The sequence below is a fragment of the Pezoporus flaviventris genome, unplaced genomic scaffold (assembly GCF_033815535.1).
Source record: "Pezoporus flaviventris isolate CSIRO_AGI_PZ_B2104156 unplaced genomic scaffold, CSIRO_AGI_Pfla_v1 ptg000013l, whole genome shotgun sequence".
NCBI lineage: Eukaryota > Metazoa > Chordata > Aves > Psittaciformes > Psittacidae > Pezoporus > Pezoporus flaviventris.
The window spans coordinates 3,412,756-3,440,754 of NW_026892561.1; the positions used below are offsets into that span (position 1 = coordinate 3,412,756).

The 27,999-nt window shown below is 42.9% G+C and overlaps 1 protein-coding gene across 1 annotated transcript; it reads left to right on the top strand.

Annotated features, from left to right (window-relative positions):
* Positions 1-27,953, top strand: NRDC (nardilysin convertase). Its single transcript, XM_061451272.1, has 31 exons — positions 1-320; positions 4,825-5,140; positions 5,332-5,413; positions 5,974-6,127; positions 8,214-8,287; positions 9,719-9,814; positions 10,734-10,856; positions 12,315-12,372; positions 13,287-13,360; positions 13,550-13,619; positions 14,019-14,096; positions 14,511-14,631; positions 14,710-14,768; positions 15,321-15,375; positions 17,458-17,562; positions 17,832-17,955; positions 18,499-18,585; positions 19,172-19,291; positions 20,013-20,064; positions 21,129-21,279; positions 22,364-22,491; positions 22,808-22,970; positions 24,190-24,221; positions 24,504-24,642; positions 25,073-25,120; positions 25,476-25,528; positions 26,140-26,223; positions 26,733-26,823; positions 27,068-27,184; positions 27,404-27,493; positions 27,739-27,953. Exons 1-31 carry the CDS (start codon positions 1-3, stop codon positions 27,931-27,933), a joined length of 3,459 nt encoding a protein of 1,152 aa, XP_061307256.1. The 3' UTR covers positions 27,934-27,953.
* Positions 27,954-27,999: the final 46 nt, after the last annotated feature.

The following is a 27,999-nucleotide window of genomic DNA, read 5'->3' on the forward strand; positions in this document are numbered from 1 at the left end:
ATGCGCATTCTCGTGTCCGCCTTGGCACGGAGGGGCCGAGCGGCAGTGGCGGGGGGCGGCCGGCCGGTGCGTGCCGTTGCCCAGCCGCTGTGGTGCTGCGCGCCCGCCGCCGCCGCCGCCGCCATGCCCGGTAGGAACAAGACTACATCCAACTACAGCTGCCCGGAGCTGGCGGTGGGGCAGCAGGCCGGGGAGGGCAGCCGCGACGCCAGAGGCCGCTCGCCTCTCGGGGAAGAGGAGGCCCGAGGGGATGTCGGTCCCGGCACTAACCTCGGCGATTCCGACATCGTCAAGTCCCCCAGCGACCCCAAGCAGTACCGGTAGGGCCGGCGGCGCCGGGCTTTCCCCTTCTCCTTAGGGGCCATGGGCCCGGGAAGGTTTAACGTGGGTTGTGGGGAGGAGGAGCCGCTGAGGCAGCCCCCGGCTTGGTGTCCGGAATGGGCCGGGGCCTGAGAGCCGAAAACCGGCCCCGGCCGGCGGGAGGAGGCGATGCGGGGCTCCCGCATGGCTGCAGCCTCCCGTGCTTGGAGTCAGGCTTCTTTTGAGCAGGGGCGTAAGGGGCCTCTCCGTGGAGAACGGGGCTGGGGGTCACCGGTGTGTTCCCGCTGAAGGTGGCTGACTGGGTGCGTACGGTAGCGGGGCTTGCGTGGACACGGAAGATCCGTGCCTGTCCAAAGCCCTCCTGTGGTGCTGTGTGGTCGGACAGCAACACCGAGGTGTTACCTTGTAGCCCTTGTCCAGGCAGCTCCGTTCCAAAAGCGTTAAGCTGAAGCATGAAATGCAGCTGGAGTATTACAGAGCAGGTACCAACTTCTGTTACTCTTCCCGTTTTAGACGAGCTCCCCAAGTTTTAACGCAAACGTGTCTGTGCGCTGAGACAGAATTACTTGTGTGCTGCTGCTTGTGTTTTCATTTGTATATTTCTGAGTAATACCCTTTGAAGTCCCAATGAAGATCACCTTCCTCAGCCTCTGTGGCCTTAAAAGTGAGACTGCTGAGAACACCAGTGAAGGTTGAGCTGTTTGGGTGCTGTAAGGCAGTCATTCTTGAAGAGATGCTGTTATAACTTCTTTCTGCTAGCAGAAGGGTGTTCAGCCCCTGTTAGAAATGCTTATCTTTACTTTTCATGATGTCTGATCTGTGCAGCCAGTGGAGAATCTGCCGCAGCCTGGAACTGAATTTTGGGTTTGCAGTGGCATTGGTTGGCAGTGAAATTCCCTGTGTGAACAGGACTGTGCCAATTGGCTTGGGGAGAAACATGGTCTCTCTCTTCTTGCCCTATTTCCTTGCTGCTTTCTCTGGGTCTCTGCCTGACTCTCCTCTGCCATTCTTACTCATGCATCATTGCAGGAGCCGTGTTTTTCTGCACAGTTCAGAGTTACAGATGCTGTTACATTAGGAAACTTCTGCCTTTACTGCCTGAAGCAGCACAGTGAGGAAACTTGGGGAAACCCATGGAAAACTGTCACTGGCTATCTATTTGGAGGCTCAAGAACCTCCTCTGGAGGAAGAGGGTTGGAGAGCATGTTTGCTTATAGCATAAGGTAAATCAATACCAAAATCCTCCAGAAGATTTCTGCCTACTGTCTGTTCTTGGCAGATTGTTTTCAGTTGGAACTGAAGTGTCGCATCTTTTCAGGCTGATTTCCATGTGCAGGAAGGGAGCCTTGCACACCACAGACACAGACGTTACCCTTAGGAAGGAGACCTTCAGTATGGCTGAAAGTAAAGCATCCCTGTGTCTGCGAGCTGTACTCCAGACCTCCGAAGTAAATGTAATGGCAGTTGCTTTAATGATTCATATACCCTTTCTCCTCTGTTCGTGCATCAGTGACTGCAGACCAGTCACAGTGAGCTCAATGTGCCCATCTGGTGACATCAATCTTAATATAGTGGGAAATGTTATATTTTATCTTCTCAAATACAGTGATCATAAAACCAAAAGAGCTCTGCCAGGGGATCTAGAATGCTATTTTCAAAAGTGAGTTTGTTGGGATTAAAGTTATGTAGTAATAAAGGTTGATTTTGTTCATTAGAGCCATGAGTGGGGAGTTATCCCTACCAAAATGTGTGCTTTATTTAAATTCATCCATATATGAAATTTCATGGGCCTGCATTTGCTTGTTTTGGGTGATTTGGAAAATGAAAACACTTCTCTAAGTGCTTTCATGTGTATTTCAATATTTATTATTTAACTGCTAAAGAATTATCATTGATATAAGAAAAAACTTTGGGTGAGAACAATCCTGCTTTAAATGTATCCAGGATGTTTAAACAGTATTTTTAAGAATTTGGAATTTATTTTATATTTAAGTCTTATTTGTACTGATGTCTGTATAGTCCTTCAAAAGAGCAATAGGACTATGCTTGTTTCTGTTTCTACATTACATTATGGCAGATTTTGTCCTGTATTTTGCATACTGGTTGATACTTATGTATTGATTACACTTGACCTTTTCCATTGGACTGAAACATGGAAAAAGTAAAGAACACCTATGTCAGTTGGTGCCTCTGCTCAGTATGACCTAAACTGTTCTAGATTGTCCTGAAGTGAAACCTTATAACCTTCAACAGTGGCTTAGTTCAGTTGTTGCCTTGCTGCTGGGTGCTTGCTAGCCTAGTACCCACAGCCTGAAGATGAGTAATGTGAAATGAGTGTCACCAGCTCCATTAGTTTAATAGAGGCATGGGGAAAGGATCAACAGGAGCTACTGGATACACCTGGCTGAAGAGCTTTATGGCAAATTCTTCTTCTTCTGGAAGAACAGCACTGTTCTGTTCCCTGCTCTCCATGACTATTGATTGCTATTTCATTTATAGCCATGACAACCTGAAGTAGAAAGTTGTGTGCCAAGGTGAAGAAGATAATTGTTGTGCTGGAGGACATGCTGTAGAATGCTGATTTGTCATTGTCTGGGGCTCTTGCTCTCAGCTACCCAGTGGCTGAAATGCCCAACTGTACAGTCTGTCTGTTTTTAAGACCTCTGTGCGTTCAGAAGTGCCACAGTTGCATAATGTGACATACATACATGATGCAAACGGGCTTTCAGCATCTGCGGATGAATACCTTTGCACCCAGATGTTAACATGGCTCTAGTACTTTCTATACCTCCTGCAGTTAGTCGTTGCACATCCGAGTTACACACTACATGCTGTAGTTTGAACAAGCAAAAATGCACTTGTGCTTTTGATTGGAGCAAAGCTGTACTGCTCAGCAGTCCTGCAGCAAGCAAAACGGGTGTGTGAATGGTTGTGAGACCCCGGCCCTGAGAAAGTGCTACCAATTCCCACTGCATGAGAGGTCACAGTTCACAAACTTCACACAACTATTAAACATTTGTTCTTTAGCTTTTTTTTCATAGACTTGATAGTTTAAGAAGTGTGGGTTTTGTCTCAGAACTGCTTCTCTTGTCACGATGCCTTCTTTATCCCTCTCCTCCAAATACATCCGTATGAAATTCAGCTGGGAGAGAAGTACTCCGAGTAACTAGTTTCCAGGCTGGTTTGCAGAGCCATAGCAGCTCTAGTAGAAAGCAAACCTTACACTCGCTTCATATTTTAAGTGGGAATATTGATAATAACACCTCCTTTTATTGATGGCAAACACAGACATTGCACAGTGAAGCACATGAGAAATTTCTTGTGAGAAACTGTGGGAACCAGGGAGCTGGAAAACACATAAAAGTGTTTTCCTTGTTCTTTTGGGTACTTGCCATGTAACTTGAGCTGGAGATCGCTTTGTAGCTTCTGCTACATAATTACAGCAGCGGCCACATTGCAGGGTTGTGACCTGGTATAAAGTTGGGAGGTGGGCTAGGTGCCCTTTAAAGGTCCCTTCCAACCCAAACTGTTTTGCGGTTCTATGCTCTGTAGCTCAGATTTTTCTGGAAGGTGGGATGTGACCATGGGTTTGTTTCATACAAGCAGTTTTCTTTTTGCTGGATCAGTTACCACCTGTCTGCATCACACCAGTTCTTAGGCTGGATCAAGTGCTTTCTGGATCCAGTGTTCCTTCCTTTCTGCATCTGGTGCAAGCTCCCAGAGGGGTGCTCGGGCTAATCTGTCAAATCAGGACTGACTGTGCCAGATCTGGTGGAAAACAGTGCTGAGAGTTCTTGCAGTGCAGAGCACTGGTGCATGCAGTCCTCAGTGTGACATGTTGTAGGCTGGGGCTGGACACAGGGCCTGTGGGGTTTTTAATATCTATGCATGCACACACTTGTATAAAAGATTCTACGTGCATACACTGAGAACTCTCTGTATGCTGCTTCTTGATAGTAGCCCAAGCAGCCTGCTGTGACTTACTCTATTAAGCCTGCAGAGGAAATCTTTCCTTTCTAACACATCTAGTGTGTCTGTGGACCCCATTTCGTAGAAAGCATTGATAAATCAAATAACATGGAGTCTCTGGGGCCTATTTAGTGGAAAAGACTTAAGATCTTTATTCTGCCAAGAGCCTGACAGCGTAACAGGCTATTGAAGTTTGGGTCTGCTGATTCTGAGAGCATGAAGTTTTCTCTGAGTGATAGTACTGAAATATTGCACAGGAAGTGAAATAAAAGCCCAAATCCGTGTCCCGGGGAGAGAAGGGCTTCTGCTGCTACCTTGAACTGCTTCTTTCTTATTCTCCTACCCATTGAATAGCAAAGACTGTTTTTCCTTTGTGCTTTTACACTGCTCAGCTTCAAAGCTACCATTAGGTTTTCATTAGGGAACCTCAATTAAGGAGCACAGAACTCTTATGGGCAATACAGAGATTTTTGCAATTCTGAAAATTCAGATTTGGGCAATAAGCATATTAATAGCAAATAATTATTCTTTCAGGTATATCAAACTGCAGAATGGCTTATCTGCACTTTTGATTTCGGATTTGAATTGCTTGGATGCTGCCACAGCTGCTTCATCTTCGGAGGAGGAAGATGACGATGATGAATCTGAAGAGGAAGGTGACGAAGACGATGACTCTGGAGCTGAGATCGAAGATGGAAGAGAAGGGTATGATGATGAGGACTGTGATGAGGGCGAGGACAGTGAGGACGATGATGGAGAAAATGAGGATTTCAATGATGCTGATGACAGCGAATTAGAGGAGCTGGCTGAAAAGGAAGAGACGAGAAAGAGAGGCTGTACAGAAAAGCAGGTATGTACTCAAAGCTGTAGGGTGAAAAAATACATAGTAAGCTTTCCTGTGGTTTGAAACCTTGTCATTAAGCATTCAGACTAAACCTCCTTTTTATTGTGCCTGTCCTGATTGATTTATCTTATACTTCTGTTGTTTTCCTGAAGTGTTTCTTGAAGCAGCTTTTACTGGGAGTGTTGTATTTTCTCTAGTCTGCAGCAGCCCTCTGTATTGCTGTTGGCAGCTTCTCTGATCCCGAAGATCTGCCTGGGTTAGCACACTTCCTGGAACATAGTACGTATCTGCTCCTATTTCACCTTCTTCAGCTTCAATGCAATATAAGTTTTATGTAGCTCTAAATTTCTGTAGTATTTTAGTATCATTTTCTATTTCAGCTACCTCAGAATTTATTTTCGTTAGTTAAATACATTTGTGATTTTATAAATACACTGACTTAGTAAGGAACTTGTAATACAGGCGAAGATGTCTCGCCCTTTGGCAGGCTATGCATTAATATGTATTAACATTCTTATTCACTAAATGTGGGGGGAAGCGTGTTACCTATGGCTTTATAAACTAGGTTGGATCTACAGACCTTTACTCTTTAGTAAAGGATGATGAATTAGTAACACAGGAACAGAAACTACATGAAGTTTCTGATCAGATGCATCTCAAAATACTTCTCTTGTCTGAGGCCAAGCAAGCCTCTGTTATTTCCAGTCTGATTGGGCCTTCTGCTAAAGACAGATTACAGAGTTGTTATTTAGTGGTCATGCTGAGGAGGGGTTGCTACAGCTGCCATTAGGAATATCGGGTTAATGTCATCTTGTAAAGTTTGCTGGTTTTTGTTCCAGTGGTTTTTATGGGCAGTTTGAAGTACCCAGATGAGAATGGGTTTGATGCATTTCTGAAGAAACATGGGGGCAGTGGCAATGCTTCGACTGACTGCGAGCGGACAGTCTTCCTGTTTGATGTGCAGAGGAAGTACTTCAAAGAAGCACTCGATAGGTAACGTCATACAAGTGGTGATTAGGAGTTAATGAATGTTTGTATGTGCCTCGGGAGCTTGGGCGGAGCTGTCCCCTTCTTCATTTCAGGATGATTAAGGCTGTTGCTGAACTTGCATAGGTACCTGCCCTACAATAGTGATTATTGAATATAAGGAAATACTGTTTTCCTTTGGGTATATTCCTGCTTCTTTGAAATAGTGCTGGTGTAGGATTATGTAGGATATGTGTGTAAGTCTTAATCACAGAATCCCCAACTTGTTTGGGTTGGAAGGGACCTTAAAGCTCATCCATTTCCAGCCCCGTGCCATGGGCAGGGACACCTTCCACTAGAGCAGGGTGCTCCAAGCCCCGTCCAATCTGGCCTTGAACACTGCCAGGGATGGGGCAGCCACAGCTTCTCTGGGCACCCTGTGCCAGTGCCTCAGCACCCTCACAGGGAAGAGCTTCTTACTAATATCTAATCTAAATCTAGATCTAAATCAGTTTAAAGCCGTTGCCTATTGTCCTGTCACTACCTACCCTTGTAAAGAAACCCTCTTCAGCTTTCTTATAGGTGCCCTTTAAGTACTGGAAGGCTGCTTTAAGACATCCCCTGAGCCTTCTCTTTTCCAGGCTGAATGCAGCATTTTGATCTTTTTAACACCCTTAAGCTAGTAGCATTGATGATGGGAGAAATCTTATGCAATGTGACAAGTGTTCAGAGGGGAAGTGCTCCCAGAATCCCAGTGACTCATCCTTTGAAATATCTGTCCTGATAGACTTAGTGTTCTTTCCTATATCTCTTTTTGGTTCCAAATCTGATCCCTCAGGGTTGCTGGGAGGGCAGCCTGGGAAGTTATGATACAATGTGTGCCTCAAAAGGATACCCTTTAACCCAACCCAGGTTGTTCAGTGAAGAATGTATCTTTTGCCTGAAAGTGTTTAACTTGCTCTTTTGTGCTGTGGGATGCATGTTTTCCTTCAGTGAGACAAAATCACTCATGGGTGAACGGCAACTGAGTATTCTCAGTGCTGTAAAATATCTCGGGAGGAGAGTAGACTCGACTGCTAACTCCCTTTGATCAAATATATTCCTGTGATGACACCAAGAACAAGTGTTGGCACATGTTTATGAAGCATTGCCTAAATTTTACTCCATTTGGCCACATTCAGCTTTTATTTGCAGAGCAGTTCAGCTTTTTTAAATGTTTGGAAGTGTGAAAGAGCCATAAATACAATTGCAATCTGTCACAACAGATCACTTACTGGATGGGAAACACTGAAATTAGGAATTCTGTAGAAGAGCATCTCATGCAAAGAAGATAAATGGCTGCTGCTGATGATTTCAGCTTATTCAAGCACTAGTGGATCTAAAGAAGTTGAAATACATCACTTAACTTAAGGGGTTATGTAGCTGTAGAACTCTGTCAGCAGTGTATTACCTTTAGCTTCAACCAGTTCAGTGCATCCTTAAAAACCTCAACAAATAAAACTGAAATACCAGGTTCTCTGGCAGCCTCCTGCAGAGTCGTCGTTCACTGCTGATCTGTCCCTTTCTATTGCTCTGCTCTCTGTGGGTACAGGAGAGGAGATGTAGCTGAATGACAACTCTGACTTTTATAGTAGGTGCTAAAGTTGTAATGGATATAAAAACTTACGTTTCGGGACATCAATCAACAGCCTGTTGCTTGGTGTTAGGAAGAAACTTTTCCTAATGAACAACCAAGGATTTCCTCTGAAGCATTTGATACTGGTCCCTGTTAGAGCCAGGAACCAGACTTAGACGGGTCACTTGTCTGATTGAGTATGATCATTCTTAGGATGTAAAGGCAGATAATCCTGCACCCATTAGTGTCATATCCTGCTGTATCCAACCAATTCGTTCCCACTCTATGGAGCAGGGAGGGCCTTCCCTTTGCTTTTTTGATGGTATCACAAAACTGGCTTTTCTCTTTCCTTAAGATGATATAGTCAAGAATAATGTAATTTATAGTGAGACAAGCAGCTTTATAAACTAAACCAGTAGATGCTGGGGTTGATTGCTGGTTTTTAGCCGTAGCTTAATAGACACTAAAGAAAAGTACATGAAGTTTTCTGTTTCATAGGTGGGCACAATTCTTTATTCACCCGCTAATGATCAGGGATGCAATAGACCGAGAAGTGGAGGCTGTAGACAGTGGTAAGTAGCAATGACTTGCTCTGTGTGGTTACCCACCTTCTTAAAGAAATAAAATCTATTTCACAACACTGGTTATTGGTTTCCATTTTGGACTACCCTTCTGAGCACTTCAGTCAAGTTCACCTAATTTCATAGAGACATTAAACTCTTCAGTTGAAGTTTCAAGGATATCAATGGCTGTTACAGGAGAAGGACTGAATGTAGTGCCATCACTGCCAGAGCTTACCCTCTCATTTCTTGAGTTAGAGGTTAGTAATTTTAAGTGGTTTGGCAGTAACTGGTTGGCCAATTACCTGAGCATGTGGGATGCTCCTCAGTGAACAACATAACCCCACTGCTCTCTCCAGTCCTATGTGGAGTTAATACTATAAGTTGAGGTGAGCTATAAGGAAGTGAGTCAGTGGCTGTGTGGTTCTGAGTTGCCAGCTGGCCTTAAACCATGACACTCCTTATTCTAACTCCTTAACTGCGAAGTTGCTTCACAAAAGGAAAGTGAACCAGGCATAGAAGTGAGTGGGCTGTTCCCTTGATTCTCTGAATATGTAATGGATACCTCCAGATTGCCTGTAAAACTGCACTGTTTTAGAAAATACTTGTTCTTGGCAGATATACCAAATGGGTCAAATATTGATTCCAAGTGGTCGTGGGCAATTCAGTCTTTGAATTTAGGTAAGTGTCAGTATAGACAAGGGCCTGTCTTTGAGTTAAGGTGTGGTTCAACAGTTTAGGCCAGTTTACGCCTTCACTTGCACTGCCTTCATCATGCAGATCCACTCCTTCCACAGTACTGTACTGCCACTGTAGTAATGCCCTGCCAAGTAGATGCTGTCAGCTTGATGAACTGGCTGCAGAATAGCCCAGCCAAAAGAGTTAGTGTACATTAGTAGTGTTTCTTATCACCACCAAAAACAGGAACAAGAAAATGCAGTTTAAGGGGTGAATTCCTCATTTTGGCAGAATCCCACATTTAGATTAAACTGATTGTAAAACTGCATGTTTGGGAACTGTCTTGCTCAGCTTTCAGTTTCTTACTTCATTGTTAAGCTAGAAGTTGTTCTGTGCGATACATGGGAGAAGCAGGTTTGTAATTGTTCTGTCTCTGTTCTTTGCAGGGCTTGACCCTGTAGAACGTTGAAGGCCTTGTGTTGCCACTAGATTTAGCAGATTGAAAGCATTCAGACAGGACAGGTTGGGGCTTTACATGCTTCCCCTCCTTATCCCTTTCTTCTCAGCAATGAGCTACGTTTTTCCTTTTGACCTACTACTGCAAATCCTATTTCTTATCCTATTTCATTACCTCATCATACATGAAAACAAATTCCAGGCTGCGTTTGTGTGGTGTCTTCTTTTCAGATCAGTTGGGGTTTTTGCTTTGTTCTGAGGAAACATGACCTCAAATTTTGACACATCCCAATGCAATTTCTCTAACAGAGTATCAGCTAGCAAGACCCTCTGATGCAAACAGAAAGGAGATGTTATTTGGGAGTCTTGCCAGGCCTGGACATCCTATGAAGAAATTTTTCTGGGGTAAGTTCTGTATGTATGTTATAAAGTGACAATACTTAGACCTTTTAAGCCCTAGAAGGTGGTTACTGCACTGACATGAGCTATCTTATCACAGCAAATGCTAGCTTTGCTCAGAAATATCAGACCAATTACTCATTTTACAGTAAAGTTTGGGAATAAAAGCAGCTGTCTGCTTCTTAAGATACTTTTCACTCTGGTACTGCTTTTTGCTGAGGTTGAGGCTAGGTCGCCCTAGGCGTATAATCGTGTAACTTCCTGTTAATGTAAAGGTGGTGCTGTCTGAGTCATCTCTGTTTTGCTTAAGCTTGTTTTTTTGCTGTTAAGGTTTCTTGGAAAAAGAAGGTATTTCTGGATTTGTGCCTAAGGAGGCTTTTCAAAGTAAATAATTCATCACTGGACTTGCAGAAGTAAACCTTAACAGCCATAGGAATGGAGCAGAAGGGAAATTTGTTCTTCCTTTCCTGTACAATAGGGAGTCCAGCTCCTTTGTCCTCATGGCACTTGTGAGCGTGTAGATTGCAGTCTGATGTGTAAGAGAGTTAGTCAGCTTTGAAAGGTAGGTAGATTTTGTAAAGCTCTGTAACAACTTATTCTGAACATTGTATTTTTCCTCTCTTTCCTCTCCCCTGTTCTGCAAGTTCCATTGGTGAGAGAATAACCGGTGACACACAGTGAGCTGTGCAGAACACAGCATGGGTGGTCTGATGATGCAGGAGGACTCTGTATGTCCTTGTCACAGAAATATCAACTACCCTTATAGTAGGAACTAGAAATGGGAAGATAATAAATTTAACATTCCTTTAACTCCAGATTTCTGTTAGGTATATTTAATGTGTTTACCATGATTAGACTGAGTACTAGGGGAGGAAAAGAGGTTCTCAATATGTCTGGATAACTGACCACCTTTTACTCTTCACAGGTAATGCAGATACCCTCAAACACGAGCCTAAAATGAATAATATTGATACCTACGCCAGACTGAGGGACTTCTGGCAGCGCCATTACTCTGCTCAATACATGACTTTAGTTGTCCAATCTAAAGGTAACGTCAGTTGTTCCTTAAAAAGTCTTATTGCTGCTGGTGGTGTAGTGCTTTTGGTGGGAGTTCAGCTGTAGCCCAAGCTGTTTTAGTGGATTGTCCAGTCCTGCAGGAGGTATTTATATGTAGATTTTAGCCTGGTTTCCAAATTAAACAAGACTTGAGCAATTGTGCTGCTTTGTTGTCATCCTGCCACTTCTGGAGAAACTTTTCACTGAAACTGTTGAATAGGTTCCAGATTAACACAGAAGGTAAAGTCTCAAAGGTGTGTTTGAAAAAGATTCTTGTAGGACTGTAGAATCAGACCATTTAAACGACTTAGTGCTGCTGGTTTCTCTGCCATCAACAGTGACCCTCCAGAGAAAACGATGGGGAGACTGCAACTGGGGCTCCTGATTGTCTTGTTCTGTTTGGGTCTCTTTTAGAAGAGGTCTTAAAATAAGCCACATTTCTCTAGGAAGTCTGAAGACTTTGTTCTTCCTCGTAGGCTGACAAATTCTATGCACATGGCACCAAGTCTCATTTCAGCAAATAACTTCAGACCTATGGGTTGTTTCTGCTGAGAATAAGGCATTTCTTAGAAGTTAAGCATGTAGTAGAGACCTGTGCTGAAAATAAGTAGCTGTGTGTATCCGAGTGAGGGGTTTTGTTGAAAGTGAAAACTGGTTGTAGTTCCCATCTGTAAAATGGTGGTGGATAATAACGGAGGTGGTAATTCCTCTGTGCTTTTGTCTTCTGTCTAGACTGTAAACTACTTAGGGCACTGAATGCCTCTTGAATAGTCATTTATGGAGTGATGGATTGAAATGTTTCTTCTGGGATGGGGAAGAAAATCCTGGTAACTGATAGTCTGCCAGGCCAACTTTGTATTTCTATCTCTGTTGAAACAACAGAAACCATGAATCCTCCTGCCACCCCATCCCACCTTTTTTGTTGTTGTTTAGTGTACACAGCATCACTTTGGGAATTCAGAACACTGGTTTAAGCCATTACTAATAAGTCAGTGAAAAACCCCTCAACTTCTCGTTCTTGACACATTTACTTTAGAAAAGAGAATGGGAAGAAGGCTTTCTAAGCGTTGCATTTGGGTGTGAAAACGTGTATATTCTGAACACAGAGTGATGGAATGAGACCAGCAAGTACTGGTGATTTTGTAGATCCGTAAGTCAGTGATTCCTTTTCAGTCACACCAGATACTACTGGACTTCAAATCCCAGTTGCATCAGCCTGAGATTTCAGCACTATGTACAAAACAAGAGCTATGACAGAAGACACAGCTCAGTGAATAGCAAGAATTGGCTAAAATCAAGCCGAAGCTTAGAATGTAGAGCTCTGCAGTTTTAAGATCTAGTGAATTGCAGCCTCTTTAAAATAACTCAGCTGGTGAGATAAGTTAAAGGATTTGTCTTGGATCTCCAGGAAATTGCATTTCTGCCTTTCTGTTTTTTCTCTCCTTATTAGAAACACTGGATACACTGGAAAAGTGGGTGACAGAAATCTTCTCGGAGATCCCAAATAAGTAAGATTCTTTTGATGAATAAAGCCATTAAAAACCCAAAATTGTCTATCTTAAAATGATGGGTTTGGGTTTGTTTTTATAAATCCCTTACTGGAGAAACTTAGGAAATGAACATTTGTTAATTAACATCCTTATCCAGGGGGGAAAAAGGCAGCTTTGGGAATGAGTGGCATTAACTGTTTCAGGCAGACTCTGTGTCTGCTTAACAGTTACTTAGCCTGCAAGCTGTACAGTGCTAATTTGCAGTAGTGTTTGCTTCATATGTGCCGATACCTTGATTTATATGATAAGTCTTTCAATCCTAGATGATCCTTTTATGTTGCTTTTCTTGGCTTCATGTCAAAATTAATTAGCAGCAAAACAAGTTAACACCATCTCTTGAGTTTACATGTCATCCTTCCGGTGGCTTCTCAATAACTCACTCCCACGTGCTGTCTAAAAGGGGGCTCTGCAAGAACTTCACTACCTCAAAAAGCATTTTATTTCCTCTTTCATTTTCTGCGGTGCATGGAAATGGGCTTGTGAAAGTCTAATGCCATTCAGACACGTGTTTGTCTCTCCTGACCCCCCTCCTCCTTGCTGCTTCTTCCCCACAAGGAAATTCATCAGGATTCTGTGAATGCAGGGCCAACACAGCTATGAAAGCAAGCTTTTTATTGTTATTGCCCTGAACAGAAGGACAGGGAGGAGTTGATGTGGTACCTAAGTCTTGGGTAACTACTCCCTTGTGTGGGCAGAGAGTAAGTGAATGTCAGGTTGCATCCACTTTGGATCCTGAGCTCTTTGTGAAGGGCCATTTTCTGGTTGTCTGGTGCACTGTCTCTGTCACATCAGAGCTAGGGATGCTCTTGTGATTACCTCAGTGTAACCGTGAATCCTTGCCAGTAACGCCACACTCTAATTTTGCTTTCAAGTGGTTTACCCAAGCCCAGCTTTGGTCACCTGTCTCAGCCTTTCGACACACCAGAATTTCACAAGCTTTACAGAGGTGAGTAACTCAGATTTGTTTCAATGCTTTTAATACTGCTTCATAGTTTTCTCTGGGTGATCTGGATACTTTGCAGAATAATGCTTTGTGGTTCTGAATAACTTATAACCATTATTTCAGCATTATATAAAGTTTCTTACCTATGTCTAATCACGTATATTTATGTTCAATAAATCTATTTGTGTTCAGTTGTTCCAATCAAGAAAGTTCATTTACTGAGTATCACTTGGGCACTCCCTCCACAGGCACAGTATTACAGGTACGGTGGTGCTGCTCTTTACTTTTACCATGTTTGTTATGAATAATTCACTGACTTTCACAACAAACCAAAGAATCTCATTTGTGTGTGTTACAGATACTTTGGTTCATCTAGGGGAGCATGTTTTAAATGAATTAAACTGATATATGTATGGCTCCTTTTATAAACTGAGTGGTATTGGTACACAGCTGATTGAGCATCATTCCCCACTGACTCAGATTAGCCATTATGTTCTGAGCTCCCACATTTTTACCTTGTTATCCTAACGCTGACTGAAAATGCAAAACTTGCCATGAAGAAACAGACAGTGTGTATTTAAATCATTTGTCTGGTGATTTGAGTTCCTCCTGTGAAATGTGTTACCTCCTGGCATTTAATCTCCTTCACCTTTTCTTTTAGGGTGAAGCCTCTTCATTATATTTCCTGGTTAGTGGGACATGAAGGCAAAGGCAGTGTTCTTTCTTTCCTTAGGAAAAAGTAGGTATCTTTTGAAGCATACATATTAAATACTTTGTTATCGATTTTGTGTATAAATACTTTCTCACCATATATAAAAGCAGGCCGAGTCTGCCTTTTTACATCAGTGTTTCCTAGCAAAGTTATTTAAATTGATGATAGACCCAAGTAAGAAATAAGTTGGTTTTGGCCTGTGGTCCATGGATCAGCAGTAGCTGTGACTGATCTTTCAGAGATCCCCAAAAGGTAACTTTGCTTTTTCACTGTTTGTCTTAAATTTGGTATCCTGAGTTTCATATCTCTGTGTTAGAAAAGCTTCATATAAACTGTAAATGGATCAAAAGCCATTGAAGTAAAGCTATGATATGCTAATTGTAACTAAGCTCAAATAAAGCTGAAATGGGTAACTAATAAGTACTTTTAACTCTTGCATAGGTTTTGGGCTCTTGCATTATATGGAGGAAATGCTGAGACAGGGTTTGAACAGAATGCCACTTACTCCATCTTCAGCATCTCTGTGACTTTAACTGATGAAGGTTACAAGCACTTCTATGAGGTATGGGTTACTGCAACTGGAGTTTCTTACTGTTTTCCTCATGTCTGGAAAAATGCATCTATTCCTTTCTGCCTGCAGGTGGCTCATGTTGTATTTCAGTATGTGAAGATGCTGCAGAAAAGAGGACCAGATAAAAGGCAAGTGTTTGCCGCTACATCAGATACTTGTGAAATTGTCCTTTTCCATTAGCCTTTTATTTGTAGTGTTTGCACTTTATGGAGTTCCTAGAGCATGAGCAGTGAGTCAATAGTAAAGCTTGTTTGTGTGAAGCTTGTCTGCATGGGAAATGTATCAATTTAAGTTAAAAATGAATTTGCTAAAGGTGTATGCATGTTTCTTGGTGCTTTTAGTTTGATTTATGGTGGTCTGTTTTGTAACTTGAATCAACCTGAACTAGTGTAGATGTTGGGTGCAGTTTGGGGTTTATTTAAATGAATTCATTGAGCCAATCTTTGTAGTAAAGTCTCTTCCTCTTCAGAAAATTGCAGACCTTTCTGCCAATTGAGAAATGCCCTTTTGGGTGGAAGCACAGTGCGTGTAATACTGGCTTCTCTGTCTTATGCCTCAATGAGTCACTGAACTCACCCTTGATGCCTTTCCTAGAAGACTGGTTTTTTACCACATTCTCAGTAAATGTTGTGGAATAATAGAGGGAAATCAGCTTTTATTCTTTCCTCCTTCCTTTACAGAATTTGGGAAGAAATACAGAAGATTGAAGCTAATGAATTTCACTACCAGGAACAGGTATTCACCCACTGTTTTGTGTTGATATAGGTAAACCACACACAGGATTTCTTTTTCATTTTGAAACACATTTCAGAGTTCTATTGACCAGCAATAGATGAAGCTGGAATTTGCTGAAAGAATTTGTACTGTAGACAGAGAAACGTATTTTTGCCTAATTTCACTGGGGGTTTTAAGCTGTTTTGGCACTGTTGATTTCTGGGAATAGAAAAGCAGTGTTGTGTGAAAGGGGTGGCTTGCTGGTGGCCTGGCCTCATGAAGGTTAGGGTGCTAATTGACCCCCTTGCCTGCTGTTACAACCTTACACAGTTAAATGTGGTTTTGTGACATCTTCCTTGGCTTACTGAATCTTACTTGTTTTTATTAGAGGTGAAGAAAAAGAAGAGAACACAATGTACATAATTCCAGAAGCCACGCTTCGTTCTTACTCTCACTTCACTTTCTTAGTCTCACTACATTGAGCAAGAATGGGAAATAGTGGAAGTGGAGGATTTTCCTTTCCTGATACTCCAAGTATTTTCAGACACTCTTAAGACCCTCCAGTCTGCTGGAGCATCAGGTGTTAGAAATGTCATTTTCAGCAAATCCTTGCATCTGCAGCTCTGCCTTCAAAATAGCATATGAAGGATTTTGAGTGTCTTGGGTGGCCTTTGAATAGCAGAAGTGGTGTTTGCAAGTGATACAGCAAGGGCTGCTGCCAGTAACCCCTAGTGACAGATAAAAGAGCACTTAAAAATCTGTGAAGAATGGCTATTTAGTATAATGGATATAACAGGAATAAATGTCTGTTGCCCTACATACTGTTTCATCATAGAATGGGTTAGGGTCGGAAAGGACCTTAAGATCAACCAGTTCCAACCTGCCTGCCACGGGCAGGGACACCTCACACTAGACCATGTCACCCAAGGCTCTGTCCGACCTGGCCTTCGATTCTGTCTTTAATCATTGCCAACAGAGGTTGTCTACTTTTTCATCCAAGTGAAGCTATTTAGTCCTGACAAGTTCTTATTGGCCTTCTTTTTAGTACTCCCCACTAGAATTTTACATTCCCCAAACTGTTCCTGCTCTAATGGACTGTGTACTTCCCAGTATCAAGCAGGTGGGAACAGAAAACACCCAAGCTTACACTAGGGAAATACCTACTATTAAGAGTCTTGCCTTTTTAGGGTGATCATTAAGAAGTTACTGACAGTGCAGGGATTTAACTCAAAGCAAGGAACAGAGATATGTATGTGCTTTTGTGACAGGGTTGTGCATCCCAAGGACATCTTGAGCACCTCGCTCTTCTGGTTGATGGAAGGAGCTGGTACATGGCTATCCTAAAGAATAACAGTCACAGAGGCACGGTTTTGTGATAAGCAGTTGTGTCCCAAGAGAGGTTTAATGTTTCTTCAGGTGTACAGCATCTTAAGAAATTCATAGTCATGTTTTCCACTGCCTTTACAAGACATTCGTGTCAAACTTGCCTCTTTTCAGATGAACTGTGGGCTGTGTCTGGACCAGAATCTTCATAGTATGATGCTGCCTGGTTCAAAAAAGCCCAGAAGTGCTCAGCAAAGAGCTTTCCACTGCACAGCCTTACACTGTTAAAAGGCAGTCTATACTTCTATGTCTGAATAGGAGAATTTCTTCCTCTTTATACTGTATGTCATGGCAGAGAACTTAGCAAAGGAGCAGAATCAGAGATACTCATGCAGCAGCAGCAGCAGCAGTTTTTTGCCTCGCTCTTTCCAGGCTCCAGATCACTTTAAATCTTTAACTGCAGGACTTTGCTTGTGTTCCTTGAAGACAATGAAGGCTTTCTACTGGGTGTTTAACCTAGGAGGCTCAGTGACTGTTAACTGCATGCTCAAGCTTTCTACAAAGGTGATGTCTGGTATTTCAGGACTCTCAGAGAAGTCCCAAGCATTAGATATGGTTATGGAATATATTTAGCGTAATAATTGAAGCTAAATGCTATAACAAGCACAGCATGAAACTCATGCTCAATGTACCTGACCCGTCAAGCTCTTCTCAGAACACAAAATGGATATTCTTAGTTTTCTGATGATGTGAAAAACAGCTTGCTTTACGTGCTTACAGACAGATCCAGTGGACTATGTGGAAAGCGTTTGTGAGAACATGCAGTTGTTTCAGAAGGAGGATTTTCTGACAGGAGAGCAGCTCTTGTTTGAATACAAGCCTGAGGTAAGTATTCTTTGAACTCTTGATTACATGTTTTGATGTAAGGAGAATATGGACATACGGTATAATATAGGCACTTACAGGCATTTATAATTAGCCATAATCCAGGCACAGGTTTTGTATTAATGAAACACTTGTATTAAGAAAGGAAATGCAGGCTTTTTTGTAAGCTTGTTCTGTCTTGTTCTTCCTGTGTTCAGACTGAGAAGTCTTTGGTGGGTCAGGCAGAGCCAGAGTTGCGTTTGACCTGAAGTATTGTCTTGAACTTGTAGATCATTGCTGATGCCCTTAACCAGCTCAGTCCCCAGAGAGCCAACCTCATTTTGCTGTCTGCTGCCAATGAAGGCCAGTGTCACCTAAAAGAGAGGTGGTTTGGAACGCAATACAGTGTGGAAGGTAAAACAGCAGGAGAAGCTTGGAGAACATCTCATTTGTATGTTAGATACTAAAAGGGTGACAACATAAAATACAACCACACAGAAGTAGGGAAATGAATCCTCAGTACTTTACTCACCTCATCATTAGTCAAGTACTCTTTCCTGCTCAATAACTTTGCTCTTCTTTGTTTGCTATCAGCTGATTCCCACTCCCTAGTTTGTGATTGTTTCAGGAGGCAGGGATCCCAGGAGAGCCCTCCCCTTGGCTGCCATTCAGGTCCTGAAAAGGGAAAAGAACACAAACGCTGAAGGGCAGGGTGTGTTGGTAGCTGATTAATGATGCAGGCAAGCTCGATTTACTTCTTAATAGGACTACTTCAGTCCTGCTCCAGGGGAGTTTGTAGGAACGGATTTAGAGAGTCATGATGAACAGGGTGACATTAAGAACCTCCTATTATACTGCAAATAGTCGTGGGGCTAGCTAAGGGATGAGCTGACTGGCCTAGGAAATAGGATAGCTTGAACTAAGTGCATCTTATGTTGGTTTGTTTTTTTTTAATAGATATTGACAAGTGCTGGAGTGATTTATGGGACAGTGACTTTGAGTTAAATCAGGATTTGCACCTTCCAGAAGAAAACAAGTACATAGGTAAGGCACCTCAGCATCAGTGAAATCGCACCCCAATAATCTGAGAGTTTGCTGTGGTTTCAAACAGTTTAATTTCCTTCTGAACATAGGCCTGGTTTTGAAAATTAAAAAAAGAGAGCTCTGTTCACCTGAATTTTATTCAATTTCTGTTATTTATAAGCTTGAGCTGCGTTTTTCGAAGGTGTAAATTTACAGGTCATAGAGCTGTAACACAGCAGCCTCACACAGTCAGTGAGAGGTAATGCAGAGCTCCAGGCTTAGAGGAGCAATTTTATTCACCTAATCTTGATGGGTTTGAAAGCATCTAAATACCATCTGGCTTTGCTGCCAAAACCAAATGACAATAAACCCGTAACTCGTAACCCCTATGGGACACAACATCACCGTTTCTGTGTGGCTTCTGAGCCGCTCTTCTGGTGTGGAGCTGAAAAAGAAATGTTCTTTGGGTGCAGGAAAGCATTATTGTGTGTAATGTAGCAAGCTGGATAAAATAATGTTGATAATTTTGAATACCTTCATGTATGCAGCCTGTCTGTGTCTGTGAAACGCACTAACCGATGGGTTTGGTTTGGTTTTCCTTTGTTAGCCACTGACTTTGCTTTGAAAGTTGCTGACTGCCCTGAGACTGAATACCCTGTCAAAACACTAAGCACACAACAAGGCTGTCTCTGGTACAAGAAGGATGATAAATTCAAAATCCCAAAAGGTAAACACCTTAAGGGCTTTCAGAAGAGTAGGAAGTCATGTTCTTTACAAGCTGGAATTTATCTGAAGGCAAATTATCTGTGATAGTGTTCACTTAAGCTCAGTGTTTTAACTGTCAGCTCCTCCATGGTCCCTTTGATATGTATATTAGCTACAATGAAAGAGAAGCAGGTAAACTACCTTGCAGTGAAGAAACGCTCCTGATACCTCAGGTTGGAAAGTGGAATCACTGAAATATACTGACTTCTGAATGTCTGACTATGGGCATATACTGAGACAAGGGCTTGAGAACAAAGGAACACATCAGTTAGAGGAGGGTATAGTCTCTTCTACAGAAGGAGAAAAATACCATCTGGGTCTAAGACAAATGTGTAAAATATATTGCTGCTTTCAATCAGAATGTCCCAGTTTTTAGTATCTGTTGAAGAGATGTTTAGTGGAGTTTTGTTGTCTCTATAGGTCACACCAAGCGAGTTAATATTCTGCAAAGCACAGCTTTGTGTGTGCTAATATTTAGTATTTTGAAGGGAAGAATTTGGAGGGAAAAAGAGAAGGCATTTGATGAGGACTTAATATAAGCCAAAATATATATTCTTATAGCTGAATGACCATTTTCATTAGACTCAAATTGTGACCAAAGTACAACCTGGTGGAACTATATTTGACTTTAGAAAACTCATTTTTTTTTATGCAATTACTCATTTTTCTTTTTTTCCCCCCAGGTTATGTTCAATTCCATCTGATCTCTCCATTGATACAGCAGTCTGCAGAGAAGTGAGGATTGTATTATTTATGCTTAACTATATTACCGTAGTTGGTGAAAAACCATGAAGAGAGGTTAAGTTTAACCTGGAATAGAATAAGTCTTCTTTTTCTCATGTTCTCACACATCCCTTTTTTTACCTGTAGCTCAGTGAGGGTGGCTCTCAGCAGGTCGTTACTGTAGCATGCAGATGCACTGGAGTTTCTTGGTGTGGTATTCCCCAGTTCAAGTTTGGGAAAAATAATGTACCAACAGCAGCATTCCAGAAGGGAGTGCTTAGAGGAGTCTGCGATGAAAAGAGCAGTCTGCAGTCATGTCCTGAACCAGCTACTTGGGAGCCTATAGGAGCAGGTGAAGAGACTATCAGCAGCATTTAGAAACCAACTGTTGGTTAGAAAGACTTCCAGACTGCAGCTCTGCACATGCTGCGTGTGTGCTGGTCTTGGGCTGGCATCGCCGTTTGTAACAGGTTTTGTCACAAGCCTGCTGAGACCTGCCCAACTGATGTAATGGGAAAGCCTTTGTAAACCTGGTTTCATCAGGGCTTTGTTAGATCGAGCTTTGAATGGGAATCCAGGCAGTAACAAAAACCTGAGAGCAGACTGCAGTTTCCACAGCGGGGAGTCTGATTTGCTGTAGCTTATTTTGGTTTATCTTGATAGATAAGTAATCATTTCATTACTCAACTCTTCAGCATAACTGAGCCCATCCATCCTCCATTCCTTTACACAAAGCATAATTATCTCTTTTTGTGTCATTATTCCATATTTTGAGCATTGGCATGTTACAGTGTGCATCCCTATCTTGAAGTCTTCAGTCACATGAAGCTGGAATCTTATTTATTGCAAAGAATAGTTGAATGGCCAAATGTTGTGTGCTTTGGACAAAGGGAAACTTGCATTCTGTAGTTCTGCATTTGTGGAAAACTCATTTTGAGTCTCATTTTACTCAAATATATTCTTCTGGAGAACTTCTTGTGCTCCATCAACCATCAGAGTCATTGAGCTTAATTTTTAGCTTCATCCTATTCCATCTCTTTCTTTGTTTTTAACCCTCTGCCCTTTCCTCCATGCAGCATAGTTTTGTTTGATACCTTTGTAAACATCCTTTCCCACAACCTTGGGGAGCCAGCTTATGAAGCAGACGTCGCCCAGCTGGAATACAAGCTTGTAGCTGGAGAGCACGGCTTAGTCATTCAAGTGAAGGGTTTCAATCACAAACTACCTGTAAGTACTGCTGATCTTCTAAACACTGTTGAGCATGCTGCTTCCCAGGGGTTGTGCTGTTTCTCCTGGCAGCTGGAGCCTGGTTGAATGTTCAGATGGGTTATTTAAAACTGGAAAATGTGTGTCTCTGCTCAAATACAGGTTAACACTGCAAATGCTTTTTTCATGTGCTGCCATCTATAAAGGTGTATTCACTTTCACAAGCTCAAATTACTGACCTTAGACTGACTCAAGAGAAACCTGCCTTTAAGTAATAACTGATAAAGACTTCAACAGCCTTCCCTGTAAAAAGAGCCACAAGTCTCCCATATCCATACAGGGTGTTAAAGAGGCTCTTCAGCTGTAAGATAAAGCTATTTGCACGCTGCCTGGAGGATTATGTTGGAAAATAGGTTTTGCTTAGGAGACAGGTTTTGTCTAGAATTTGACTTCAGAGGTGCAGCTTCTGCACATGTCCCTGTGGGTGCAGTTGTTCTCTGTCAGGTTGGTAAGAGCTTCCCTTCTGAGCACTGGGGGATCCCATTCTCTGTAAGGGATGTAAAGCACAGAGAAGAGAAAACTGCCCAACTTCCTTGGACTTCCATTCCAAGAGCTTGGCTGGAGCTTTAACAAGACTGTCAATCATCTCAGGCTTATTAATGTGAGCTTCAACAGAAAAAGCCAGAGATGCAAATATGTCTGAATATTCCTTAAGTTGTGAATGTTGCTCTGTGGTAATGCCATTGTGCCAGCTGGAAAAGGGAAAACTGGAATATCTAATACAGAAGTGTTGGACTTAGGGGCTAGGTTTGTTTCAGTAGAATGTGGAAACTATTGATTTGGGACATTGAGCTTAATTCATTCACTTTCTAAATATCCTGTCCTTTTGAAGCTGACTGTGATTTGATATAGAATTGTTTAGTGAAGAACATCTACCAGAAGTGAGGAATGTGCTTCAGTAACATTGTGTGTCTTGTGTTGATCAAGGAATAATGATTCTTAAAAATGATTATATAGGTTTAAGGTTATAATTGGTTAGTATTATTATATAATAATAGGTTATAACTGGTTCTTAAAAAAGTACTTAGAACTGTTTTCTTTACAGCTTCTCTTTCAGCTCATCATTGATTACTTGTCTGACTTCAGCTTTACTCCAGCAGTGTTTGAAATGATAACAGAGCAGCTGAAGAAAACGTACTTCAACATCCTCATCAAACCTGAGACTCTGGCCAAGTGAGTTCTGGGGGAGGGTGAGAAGTGGTTGCAGAGCAAGTGTTGAGGTTGACTGAAGAGCTTGGAAATCACTGTGCTGTAGGAGAGCTTAGGGAGCTCAAGCGGCTCTGAAACCAGCAGATTGAATATGCAGGTCAGACTGGACATCTAGGTCACTGCTGAAGTGACCTGTAGCCAACAGCAGGTGCTGAGGGAGGGCAGAGTCAGCCCACAGCAGCACTCCCTGTCTCCAGTACAATCCTGAGTCAGAAATGGCATCTCTTACACTGAACAGCTCTTGACAGCCTGTGGTGGTGTTTTCCTTCTTGCACTGCAGGGATGTGCGTCTCCTCATATTGGAACATGGGAGGTGGTCCATGATAGACAAATACCAGACGCTGATGAATGGCCTTTCCATTGAGTCTCTCTCATCCTTTGTTAAGGCTTTCAAATCACAGCTCTTCGCAGAGGGTCTTGTACAAGGGAACTTCACGAGCAGAGTAAGTACAGCTTCAGCAGCTGACACACATGCTTGTCCTTAAGCTGTGCTTTAACACAGCTGCCACCAACTCCAACATTTCCCTGACTGCCTCCTCGGTACTGGCAATCTGGAGCTTTGCTGGGACAGGGCAGCTTCACCTCTAACACCTCACGAGTGCTCATCTGGATAAGCCACTGGGGAGACCATAGTTGCTGGTTTGAACAGAAGTTTCCAGGAGTTTGGATTTGAACTGCAGAGAGGAAAGAATGTGGTAGAAACCTGCCTGTAACCTGTTTCCCCTGTTGCCACCAGTTGTGATAGTATTTGGTGTACTGATTTATTTGATACTGAGAAACATCCACAGTGGTACCACAGGAGGAGCTTCCCTCGAAGTACGTTTCTCCTGGACATTTGATTTCCAGTCATCCTCAGTCCTTTCAAACGCCTGCAATATTCATCAAAGAATGCCACCCTGACATTGTCCTGTCAGGCTTTTAAAACAGGGTTGTCATGGGGCTTAGCTCCATGTATGCAATGGCACTGAGTGCCTGTGTGTGGCATGGGAGTTAAACCACCTGCAGTTACGATTTGTGCTGAGAAGTTTGTCTTACCTGGTGGTGTTTGTCTTTAAACTGCTTAAAGCCTCATAGAGAAAGCATGCCAATGTACATGCCAGTGTCCTTTGGGAGGTCAGGTTCTTGTCATGTCAGCTGTGGGACAGGAGGAGGCCTAGGAATCCAAACTTGATTTGCTAAGAATTGCCATTCAAAATGCTTTTGCTGCTGCAGCCTCTGTGTGAACTAAGCTCCTTTCACAGGGTGGCTTGTGCAGATCTAACTCCTACATCAATTTTAGGGTGTGTTTTAGTTTTAGTGTTCCTTATACTTCCTTCCATTTCTTCCACTTAAACCTAAGTCTCTTTCCCAGAACTCCAACTTGATGCACAAGAGAGGAGCCTTACCTCCTCCTGTGCCCACCTTTCACTGTTGCAATGGCTGATGCTATGTCTCTGGCTTCTGCTTCTCCTTCTGGAGAAGTTACAGTGCAAGAAGCTGCCTGCAGACTGTTTTGTTTTGCAGCGTGGTGCAGAGGTGTCAAGGGGGCAGGGATGTGGCTGGTGTGACAGCTCAGCTGGTCTTTGCCTGGGAGGTCACCTTCTGAAGTGATGCTCTGGGGGGTGTGGTTATGAACTGGGGTAGTAACTCTCTTCTAAATAAAACTTATGTTTTCTCTCCTAGGAAGCAAATGATTTTCTGAATTACGTTGTTCAGTGAGTATCTCTTGACTCATTGTGTGGAAACTATAATCAAGTTCAGATGCTTTTCTGGAGGAAGGGGTCAGGATGGGAGTGATGCAGAAGTTCCCTTCTTCCCTCCTGACTATAGGTTCTTGTGGGAGGTGACTGTTCATCGTGGCAGTTTCAGTGGGCATTGGTTTGGTTTGGGGAAGGGGAAAACAAAGTCAGACCAAATGTGTAAATGCCTGGGTGTTGTGTTGGTTTTGGCTGAGATGTGAGTGGTGTTTGAAGCTTTGCTGTTTGTGCTCCCTTCAGAAAGCTGCAGTTCACTCCCCTGGTCCATCCCTGCCCTGTTCAGTTCCGGGTGGTGGATTTGCCAAGTACACATCTGCTCTGTAAGGTGAAAACTCTCAACAAAGGAGATGCCAACTCAGAAGTGACAGTCTATTACCAGGTATGTGTTAGCTTGGTGGGTACTGGCCTCTTCCCTCTGGTAGCTGCTGATGCTCATATAGCTGTACTTAAGCCACAGTTATGGTCTCTGGACAGAGTGTGCTGAAACTTCACTTAAACCCAGGTGAGCTCTCACAATGTGCGGGGTTCTCCAATGCCTGTGCTAGTGCTTGTAGATAGATGGGTTTGTGCCTTGGTGATCTCCTGTGTCCTCACTACTGAGCTCATGGTTCTGGGCTGAGCCCCTTCCCTCTCTTCTGAGGGCCACATTGAGGCCTTCATTGAAAACAGGAACTTTCCATCTGTCCCTGCCGTGAACTGTAATTTGGTGCTGCAGTCCGGGCTGAGGTGTGTGCCACAACCTTCACCTTGGTCTAACCTACAGCATTGAACTCCATGAAATGACCCGAAGTTCTTTGTTTTCTTTCTAGTCAGGTGCCAGAAGCCTAAGGGAATATACCCTTATGGAGCTGATTGTGGTAAGTTAGTGTTTGTGTCTCCTAACTCATCAAAGTGCCTTCCCCAAAACCAGCACTTGGAGCTAAGATAAGGCCCGGGGGCTAAATGGTACGAAGAGGGCAGCATATACCTATTGCTTACTTCAGTTAACCTTGGTTTAACTTAGATCCCCAACCTGCTGCAGTGAGGGACAGTGTGAACACTGCTCCCTTAGCTCCTGACCTGGGAGACTGAGCCCCCTTTATTCAGTGGGTGTAGCTGGAAAGGCAGCACTGCAGCTGCCTTCACACACTGCGATCATGGGTCTGTGCAGAGCCGGAGGGTGGCTGCAGAGGAGCGCTGCTTCCACTGTAACATGTGTGTGCTCTGTTCCAGATGCACATGGAAGAGCCTTGCTTTGACTTCCTGAGGACCAAGCAGACCCTTGGGTGAGTTCACTGTGGATGACACCTCCTGCACTCCTACTGTTGCTGTTCCTTAGCAGTTTTACTCCGGAAACACTTCCTGCGCAGTGGCTAATTCCTGAATTACAGTAATGGGAACTAACATAAACACATCAAAACCAAGAGTACCAACTGATACAGGCTGCAGCCAAGTTGCTGTTGAGTCCTCTAAGTATTTTATCTATCACCAGTGTGTTAACTCAGAATTACTCAGCACAAAGTTGTTCCTTCCACTTCCTAAATCAAGTCCCTGTTCCCTGGGGCTGTTTTCACAGCGGCTCTGTGGTGCATAGCAGCCTCCCTCAGAGGCCCCCTTCTACCTTGGAAACTGAAACAAGCTTTTCACAGCTATAGGTCTGTCACCGTGTGAATTTGTTGTGGGAACACAAATTCTGTGCCAAGACAAGGAGTTCATAAACATGAGGAAACGCTGCAGTGCAGCGATGCAGGAAGAAAGGAATTAAGACCGTTGGAAATTTATAGCTGAGATTTTTCTTTCTGAAGTACCAACACTATTTTAACTTGCAGCATGTCTTATAAATGAAAACTCAATTGTGCTGTGAAATGACTTTACTGTTTCCCTTTGTTGTTTTTAGCTACTATGTCTACCCTACCTGCAGGAATACTTCTGGGATTCTTGGCTTCTCCATCACAGTAGCCACCCAGGCAACTAAATATAAGTAAGTGCTCCACAGGCAATCACAGAATCCCAGACTGGTTTTGGTTGGAAAGGACCTTAAGGCTCATCCAGTTCCAACCCCCTGCCACAGGCAGGGACACCTTCCACTAGAGCAGCTTGCTCCAAGCCCTGTCCAACCTGGCCTTGAACACTGCCAGGGATGGGGCAGCCACAGCTTCTGTGGGCACCCTGTGCCAGTGCCTCACCACTCTCACAGGGAAGAACTTCTTCCTAGTACGATTTTTCCTCGTGCTAGTGAGAGTTTCACTTCTACAGTTTGGGTTCCATTACTGAGATGTGTGTCACCTGTGAAGATTTTCATGTGTCAGAAACCTCACAGTCCAGTACACGTCATTTTTCTTTCTGCCTTAATCCAATTTATGTGTAGGGCTGAGGACTGCAGAGGAAACGTTCAGGTCCCTTGTCATCTGGGGGCTGTTCTACTCCTTTACCCTTCAGTACTGGTGTTTTCTTTTTCCTGCCTGATTTAATTGTTTAACTCTCTTTTAGTTCTGAATTGGTTGACAAGAAAATTGAGGAGTTTCTTGCTTGCTTTGAAGAGAAAATCAAGCATTTAACTGAAGATGCTTTTAACACCCAGGTAAAACTTGATCTTGAAATACTCTTCCTTGAACTGTGACATCTGAAAGGGAGGATTTGGTTACATCTCTCTGGTCTGTTTCTGAGGTTTTCTGACTTAGATCCTGCCTCTTATTCCATTCTGCCATCATTCTCTAAACGTTTCGTCTCTGGCCACTTACAGTTTGGGTTTCAACTTCAGTGTGATGGTAAATTAAGAGTTTTAAACGGTCCCTAACAAATTGTTTTGTCTTTTTCAAATGTAGGTTACAGCTTTGATAAATCTTAAAGAATGTGAAGACTCCCATCTCGGAGAAGAAGTAGACAGGAACTGGAATGAAGTTGTGACACAGCAGTATCTCTTTGACAGGCTTGCACGTGAGGTTGGTGTAAAGTGATGCCAAATGGAACAGAAACGTTGCTTTGTGCTAGTTTTAAATGGGGGGATTTATGCTATTGCTGAGAAACTGATTTTAAAACTACATCCATTTCAAAAAGGCTTCTTTATCTAATGGGCTAGAGTTTGTAGAGAAACCATTTTTGTGTTTGAAATTACTTGGATCACTGCTGTGTTACTTAAACCCTGTCCCTGTGGGTTGCAGATTGAAGCTCTGAAGTCTGTTACACAATCCAACCTGGTGACTTGGTTCCAAGCTCATAGAAGCAGCAAGAAGAAAGTGCTCAGTGTACATGTGAGTATTAGTCAGCTCCTGGAACACCAACCTTTGATAACCTCAGAGAAGGATGGGGCAGAAGAGCACTGTCACGTAATTTTTGCTGTGGCTGTCTGCATTACTGCTCCTATTTTTGACATTTCTAATTATTATTCAAATTGCATTTAAGTGTCTGTATTTAATTGTCAGGGCAGATGAACACTGAGTGAGATCCGACTTACAGAAGCTTAGAGTAGAATTTCTTTTTGGTAACTGTGTTCCAGGTGGTTGGATATGGAAAACATGAAGGAGACTCAGAGGTTCCGGCTGTCTCAGAAGTACAGAGTTCTTCATCTGGTGAAATACCTCAGCTTATTTTCTTGCCCGCATCTTCTTTGACTGATGTTACTTCCATCAAGGACATCAAAGCTTACACATCAACTCTGAATGTTCTCCCTTACCATAAAATATTAAAATAAAATCAGCATTTTGCCCTGCAGCCACGTGTGATACCAGTGCTTTCTGCAATACAAGTGCTCCAAACC

Excerpts from the sequence above, each read along its gene's own strand:
- NRDC (XM_061451272.1), top strand. The coding sequence starts at position 1 with ATGCGCATTCTCGTGTCCGCCTTGGCACGGAGGGGCCGAGCGGCAGTG. Across the intron at positions 18,586-19,171 it reads AGAAGAAAACAAGTACATAG|CCACTGACTTTGCTTTGAAA; the intron begins GTAAGGCACCTC and ends TTCCTTTGTTAG. Across the intron at positions 20,065-21,128 it reads ATACAGCAGTCTGCAGAGAA|CATAGTTTTGTTTGATACCT; the intron begins GTGAGGATTGTA and ends TCCTCCATGCAG.